At 38.1% G+C, this 8,275-nt stretch overlaps 1 protein-coding gene across 3 annotated transcripts in view; it reads left to right on the forward strand.

Moving 5' to 3' along the window:
• LOC108693639 (cytosolic 10-formyltetrahydrofolate dehydrogenase) overlaps nucleotides 1-4,521 on the forward strand; it is a 7,115-nt gene extending 2,594 nt beyond the window's left edge. For all 3 annotated transcript variants that reach the window (XM_018202678.1, XM_018202679.1, XM_018202680.1), the window contains exons 4-8: nucleotides 124-358; nucleotides 1,447-2,123; nucleotides 2,362-2,776; nucleotides 2,841-3,499; nucleotides 3,696-4,521. In XM_018202678.1, the coding sequence (XP_018058167.1) occupies nucleotides 124-358; nucleotides 1,447-2,123; nucleotides 2,362-2,776; nucleotides 2,841-3,499; nucleotides 3,696-4,273 (2,564 nt within the window). In that variant the 3' untranslated portion in view covers nucleotides 4,274-4,521. The remainder of the gene's footprint in view (nucleotides 1-123; nucleotides 359-1,446; nucleotides 2,124-2,361; nucleotides 2,777-2,840; nucleotides 3,500-3,695) is intronic.
• Nucleotides 4,522-8,275: the final 3,754 nt, after the last annotated feature.

The raw sequence follows: 8,275 nt of genomic DNA on the forward strand, positions 1-8,275 counted from the left end.
TCTTCGAGAGCTTTGAAAAGATTATGAATTAAAGATTATGAAAATAAAAAAAAATCGGAAGAATTTCGAATATTCAATGGATGGAGATTTACATTTTGTCTTATCACTGCCATTCGATTGCAGCTACTACTGCCAAGGCTGATAACACACCGGTCTTCAAAATTAAAACTTGGAGGAGCAAGGGAGTGATCTTGCCGGAAATCTTGGAGCTATACAAGGGCATCGAGGTGGATATCAATGTCCTTCCCTTCTGTAGTCAGTACATCCCTATGGAAGTCATTAATCATCCTCGTCACCGAAGCATATGTTATCATCCGTCCTTATTACCCAGACACAGAGGCGCGAGCGCTATAAGTTGGTGAGTTCTTTTCACTTTGATCACCACATGTCTTTGATTCTCTTGGAAATTTTCCAGAGATCGAGAATGCAACAAATATTTTTATAGAAAGATCTACAAGGGAACATTTTTGATCTTGTAAGAGTGGGAACTTCACGCGCAATTAATCCGAAGAAAAAGAATAGAGTCATCACGAAGACATAGAGTTATAGTTAAATAACGAATTTTACATTTCGGATTTACAATTAGTTATTCGACTCCATTGATTAAGACTATAACAAAAAATCTTTGTCATCTGTTATCTTCGAATAAGCCACGAGTATCGCGAATGATGCGAAATAAAATAATTTACTTTATAAATTACTACGAAATAAAATAATTTAGAAGAATCGAATTATACACAATATCTTTTAAGGATTATGTTAATCGTACATCTGCAATTAATTTATTTTTAGACTTGGCTCATGCTAGAGTTGACAAGTCATTCGGTCGCGATATCATGTCTGTCGATATCGGCATGCCGCAACAACCGGTTTGCCGCGGTTTTCGTGCTCCAGATTATGAGGCAAAACTACTTTCTCGCTGAAAACGCGCCGACGATAATGATAACGATAATAAGAGACCATGCGCTCGCCATATGATCCCCTCGAATTACATGTGTGTGTGCACGTATTCGCGCATTTTATGATTCTTTGATCTATGAATCGATGATATTATACATTTTACGTTACCCTTCTAATAATTATTCTCTTAATTTTTCTTGTTTATTCGTCAAATAAACTAAAGTCGCATTTCCTTCTAATTATTTTAATCTCGGTTCAACTAACTCTTCATCTTTTTTCTAGTTCTAAGAATTAGAACAAGTCGTTATAATGTCAAAATGACCTCAAAATGATCATTAAAAGTCATTTTTCAATCATTTTCGATTCATTTTAATATCATTTTATCGGGATTTGTTATTCTCTTGGGTGAAGAATAAAAATTGAAATTGTTAAAGTTAATCTAAATTAGCAGAAGTGGATAGAGGGATTGAAAAAATTATATAATACCTTAATCAATTATTTTTGCTTATTTTTGCTTATTTTAAACCAATCTATCTCGCGTTTCAGGACTTTGATTCAAGGAGATAAAACCGCAGGATTCTCGATTTTCTGGGCGGACGATGGCTTGGATACCGGGCCAATTCTCCTCCAAAAATCCTGCAAAGTAGAACTGAATGATACGGTGGACAGTTTGTACAATAATTTCCTCTATCCGGAGGGTATCAAGGCCATGGGTGATGCCGTGAACCTCGTCGCTAAGGGAACTGCGCCTATGGTGCCACAACCAGCGGAGGGTGCGACTTATGATCCTTTGCTGAACAAGAAAGAACTTCAGAAGATCGACTGGACAAAGCCGGCGAAGGAACTACACGATTTTATTCGTGGTCTGGACAGTACACCGGGAGCTTGCACGACGTTGGATGGCGAGGAAGTGCGACTCTTCGGATCATCTTTGTGGAGCGATAAACAACCAGAAGTCGAAAAGACGGTCGATCTCGAGGAGCAGAAAGGAATCATTCATCAGAGAGGTTTGCTGATCAAAGCTGTTGACGGACAATTCATTAACGTGGAGAGAATCAAAACTGGAACCAAGACCATTCATGCCAGCAAATATGGGCAGGTTAATGATAGCCAGGTTGTGGAGTTTACGGAAGAAGAGTTAAATATCACCAACAGTCTGCGTCAAATTTGGACAGATATACTCAGAATTGATGTTGACGAAGATACAGATTTTTTTGCTTCTGGTAAACTTAAAGATTTTTTTATAAATGTCAAATTTAATTTATATGTTTGAATTTCAATATAAATTTTTATTCATTGGATAACTATCAGTTAAATACACAATTATTATGTTAACAAGTTGAAGATTTATATATTGTATAATAAATGTTAATTTTGATTTTTTGTTCGCTATTGCTATTATTTTGTAATAAATTAACTATACGTGAAGCTTGAATTAATCTTACGAAATTTTTGTCGCAGGTGGAGGTAGCATGGACGTGGTACGACTTGTTGAGGAAGTCAAGGACAATTTCAGCGTTAGTCTGCAGAACATCGATGTCTTCATGGCACCGGTCTTCAAAGAATTCGCTACAACAGTTATACTCACCGCTCGGGGAAATTTAGCCGCAAAGGAGATCAAGTACGACGCGGTGGAGATACAGGTGAACAACATAACTCTGAGATTTCCCAGACAACTCTTCATCGACGGCGAGTTCGTTAACGGTCACGGTGACCCTGTCAACACGATGAATCCTCATGATGAAAGTGTAATCTGCTCGGTAGAAAGCGGAAGTGCCGAGGATGTCGATCGAGCTGTCAGGGCCGCCAAAAAAGCCTTTGAGGAGGGTGAATGGGGCAAAATTAGCGCCAGGGAGCGTGGAGCTTTATTGTTCAAGTAAGAGACTAATCATCCCGTTCAAATAAAGATTTATTTCCAATTCTTCATTTTTATCTTCTAGATTGGCGGATTTAATGGAGGAGCACAAGGAAGAATTGGCTACTCTGGAGACTCTGGATTCTGGCGCGGTCTATACTCTCGCTCTGAAAACCCATGTAGGTATGTCTATCGAGACCTGGCGCTACTTCGCCGGCTGGTGCGACAAGATTCAAGGTTCAACCATACCTATCTCGCATGCCCGTCCAAACCGGAATCTTACGTTCACGCGGCGTGAACCGATCGGCGTTTGCGGTCTGGTCACTCCATGGAACTACCCACTGATGATGCTGTCATGGAAGATGGCGGCCTGTCTAGCGGCCGGTAACACCGTGGTAATGAAACCGGCCCAGGCATCACCCCTAACAGCTTTGAAATTCGCCGAACTGTCCGCACGTGCTGGAATTCCACCCGGTGTCATTAATATCGTCTGCGGAGTCGGCAGAGCCGTCGGAAACGCTATAGTGGGGCATCCGTTGATCAGAAAGCTGGGATTCACCGGCTCCACGCAGATCGGTCAAACCATCATGAGATGTTGCGCCGACAGTAACCTGAAGAAAGTGTCATTGGAGCTTGGTGGTAAAAGTCCCCTCGTCATTTTCGAAGACGCAGACATGCAACAAGCGGTTAGGATCGGTATGGGCAGTGTGTTCTTCAATAAAGGAGAAAACTGCATTGCCGCTGGTAAGAGACTATTTCTTATATTTTCTTTTATTTTGAAATCCAAGCAAAATAAACGGTTTTTTAAATAATCATACAAGATATAGATAGCATAAAGTTAAATATTTCAAATATGTACACTCGTTAATATAAGAGATTATAGGATTTAATCTTGAAATATAATTAAATTGTCTATTATTAATTTTTTTTCGTCCCAAAGGACGACTTTTTGTTGAGGAGACTATCCATGATGAGTTCGTGAGACGTGTGGTCGACGAGATAAAGAAGATTACCATCGGTAATCCGCTGGACAGAAGCACGGCTCACGGGCCGCAGAATCACAAGGCTCATTTGGACAAACTCCTCGCGTTTGTGCAGAGCGGAGTCGAAGAGGGCGCGAAGTTGGTCTACGGCGGCAAAAGATTGAATTGTCCCGGCTGGTACTTTGAACCAACCATATTCACGGACGTTGAGGACAACATGTACATTGCCAAAGAAGAATCCTTTGGTCCAATAATGGTGATCTCCAAGTTCAGCTCGAAGAACATCGATCAGATGATCGCGCGGGCGAACAACACCGAATTTGGTCTGGCCTCGGGGGTTCTTACCAAGGACATCAGCAGAGCGCTCAGATTTGCGGAGAAAATCGAGGCTGGCACAGTATTCATCAACACGTACAATAAGACGGACGTAGCAGCACCGTTCGGCGGTTTCAAGATGTCTGGATTCGGCAAGGATTTGGGACAGGAGGCTCTTAACGAATATCTCAAGACGAAGACGGTCACCATCGAGTACTAACGATCATTATCCGAGAACATTAGTATATGGTATTATATGGATGTGTACACTCTAAATTTTTTACAGTGAAATCTTACTCCAAGAGAGTGAAACTTGTTTTTAAGGATGGTTGTATTTTCACTCTCTTGGGATTTCACTGTAAGAAATTTAGAGTGTAATGACGCATATCGTCGTATCTAGGTCTTACAAAGTTTCTTTAATAAAAAATGAATGAGTCTTACGTTTAAAGATAAAAAATTAATATACATTCGCACACCACATTTCCTCGTTTCCTCTTTACATACTGCATATATTATTTATAAATAATATATTATAAGTTAAAAGGCCGATAAGATTAAATCAAATAAGAAAAAGAATCCTATTTTCAGTCAAAGCGGATGCTGAATGCTTGATAATATTCGAATACAAATTTATATATAAACGTTATCAAGCATCAGCATCCGCTTTAATTAAAAATAAGATTCTTTCTTTAATTTAATTTATACAAATAAATTTGTTGTTTCTATAACTTTTTTTTCTGCCTTTATTAATCAAAAACAAATAATCGACTTTCTTTAAACAATAATTAAGCTTGTTTGCTTCAATTTTTGATGAAATCTTAAAATCTCATGATAGACATCAACGATGTATTTAATCATTTTACAATGACCATTCTTACATCTTGTTGCAATCATCGAAAAGAAAAATCACTCGACGTGGGAAAACACGTTTCAAGTCAACGAAACGAGAGAACGAAACGGGACCTTTACGTTAACGAAGGGAGATTGTGGATCTCGCTCCCACGCGTACGGGGTGTACAAATAGTTTTTACAGCGGATCGCCTTCTATCCTCAAGTTCCAGATGTTGCGTGATTTTTTTGTCTCAGAACACACAAGTGTGCTCCGCGCGTTGCGAGTAGATTCATTCGCGTTCCTATAGCGTTTCATCTTGTTCGACCTTGTCTCTCCGAAGGACCAATCGCAAATGATCATTCACTACCATTTTGAACATGAAACTGGAGATCTGGAAGAAAACGACGCGAGTAATTTTTTAAAGACAAGCCAAAATATTTCAAAAATTAGATAACAATTAGAGTATTAGATTAAATAAGAATTAATTTTAAATTGTTTAAAATTTTTTTCTTTATTAGTTATTAAGTTATTTATTAGTTCCGCTTTTATTGTTACTTTTTAAAATTTATTTACAGACAAATAATTTTTTATCCGTTTAATAAAATAAATCAGAAAGAGAAGGGAGAATAAAATTAACAATAATTATATAAATGAAAAAAGTTTCCATAAATTTTTTAAATCCGTTAGAATAGAAGAAAAAAATAAACCTAAATGAGCAAGACAAATATTTGTCGATTGTAGATAGAAAACTTCTGAAACGTTTAGAAGCGTAAATGTGTTACTTATAATAGTTTCCGGAGGTCAGCAAATGGGACCGCTGCTTCGTCTTTGTATGTGAACAGGCATTGTGCTCTGTATGAGTCATCAGGGGACGGTTCAAACGATCGGGTGCAACGCGGGCGCAACACGTATTCCATGTACCTGAGAGAGGTCTATGAAAGGGTCTGCTGTGAAAATTCCCCCTGTGTAGGTGCGCACGGTCAATAACCCAGTCGACGAACAGCTGTTCCTATAAGTATGTCCCTCCCTTTCTTCGGCCACTATTTCTTACATCTTTACCCTCAGCCACCTTTCGATCTCAGATCTTCATTCTGACACGATGGGCGACAAAGGCCCTCTCTAGAAATCTCATGCAGTTGTAGTTTTTAATTTGTAGAGAACGCTCAAGTTTTCTCGAATATTTCTCAATATATAAATGTTAATTTCTTGGATAAAAGAGAAATTTTATATTAGTCCCAATTTTAATTCTAAAATATTATTATACACACTTAAATACTCGATAAAAAGAATGGAATAATTGTTCTATTTTAAAAAGAGAAAAAGAGGCGCATATGTTATCTGTGAAATTAATTCAGAATCGGATTTTTTGTCACGTTTGATTTTCATCAGAAAGTCTAAATTTTATAAACGAGAGCTCAAATAAAAAGTTCTTAGCAACATAACGGGCTTTGGGCCTAATTTTGAGTGTACGCGGGGGCCTAATTCGAAAGCGTGTGCAACCGGCACGGCTGGTCTGGCCCAGAATTATTCATCGTAGACAGGAAATGCAAATTCCATCGTGTCCCCTCGTGTTATAGGACAGTGCTCTTTGACCTTACTTCGATCCCTTTTAAAAACGAGAATTCTTGCCTTTATGAAAATTTCGTCTTCGGACTTTTTCTTTCAAGGCCTTTTCATGAATGCATTTATTTCCACACACGTATTTATGTAACACAAATAATTATAATAATAATCTAAACGTATGTATATCTATATAATGTACGATATATTTGTAATTAATTAATTTTTAAATTTAAATAATTTTCTTCTTTATTCTATTTGCCTTAATTCCGGATATAAATATATATTAATTCTTTATTTATAAAATGTAACGTTATTTAATCTTTAAAAAATAAGAAACGCTACTTAGAAAACTATTTTTCATTAAGTTCATAAAGTGTACGTAAAATTTGAATAAAAATTCTAGAAATACAATACAGTAGTGTTAATAAAAATCGTTTTACCTTTTTATTATTACAAATTCTAAAGTTTTTTCACGATGTATAATGCGTGATACGTCCAAGTGCAAACTTTGTTTTTATCCAATTTCGGTATATTTTACCTCGAGATTCTATTGTATTTCGCGGGTCATAGTATGCAACCTCGCATGTTGCAATTTACAAAGTTGAAAGAAGATCCCAGACCCCTTGACGGAAGGGGGACCCAATGAAAGTTCCCGAGTCTGTGCCCACGGGCACCACGTGTGTGCCCGTTTTCTCTCGCTCTTCTTCTCTCATTCTCTCTTCCTCCCGACGACAGTTCCCTTTCCGCTCGCGCGCGCTCCGCTCGTGCGGATTCCGCTCGCAATCAGTCGTTCTCGAGATGCCGCGTGCGATGGTTGTCAGGTCGCGTAGTGTGAGCGACACTCATCGTGTCGTCGTGGAACGAAAAGTATATTGCGATATGTAACATATTGTATTATTATCATTGTTGGAAAGGGAAAAAATATTGCGGCCGCGATTCCCCGCGAGTATCCGCTGGTATCACGTCGGGCGGAAACGAGTATCTTCCTCCCGCGGGACGCACGTTTCACGTACTGGGTGTCGCGTGTAAGTAACGTATGGAATCCTCGACGAAGTGCTTGGGACGATGTTATAAATTGATGTTCGAGAATTTTCTTCCTAATTTTGTAATACTGAATCTTCTTTTGTAAAGGATACACGGATAGTAATTTTTAATTGACGTATGCATTTGTATTGTGCATTTAATATAAAGAGAAATTTTCTTAGTCACATTAGAGATTCAGCATTGCGAATCGAAAATATGTTGCGTACATGATCGCCGCGTGTGAGTGGATTATAAATTAAACAGCAGTTTATCGTGATGGTTGCGTAAACGAATATTAAAAAAACGTTATTCAAAATCAGGTCATGTCATCGGGACTTGCGTTGATTCGGCTGCGAGGAAAATAAACTGAAACGCGCGGGTGATGAGTCACTTCAACAATGCGCTCCGACTGCGATTTCCTCTCTCTCTCTCTCTCTCTCTCTCTCTCTCTCTCTCTCTCTCTCTCTCTTCGCACTCTGACCCTTATCGTTTTAATCAGAAAGTATAATGGTAAATTCAATACCAAGAACAGCTTTGGCATAAATAGAGCATATTAGAAACTCGGTCTTAACTTCTTAATCAAGATTACGATTAATTTCAATTCGTTCGATTTTAGAATTTCATTTATCGTATTATTTCTTAGCATTCGTCATTATGTCTGTATTCAAAAATAATAATAGTTTAAGTCACAATTCCGCGAAATAAAATACGAAAGCTTCTTACATACACGTTACATCTCTCCTCCGTAAAACTTTTTCATCCTTCCATTATTATTTAAAATTAAGTTTCTAGAATGATCTATTT

Source organism: Atta colombica, unplaced genomic scaffold (genome assembly GCF_001594045.1).
Source record: "Atta colombica isolate Treedump-2 unplaced genomic scaffold, Acol1.0 scaffold96, whole genome shotgun sequence".
Lineage (NCBI taxonomy): Eukaryota > Metazoa > Arthropoda > Insecta > Hymenoptera > Formicidae > Atta > Atta colombica.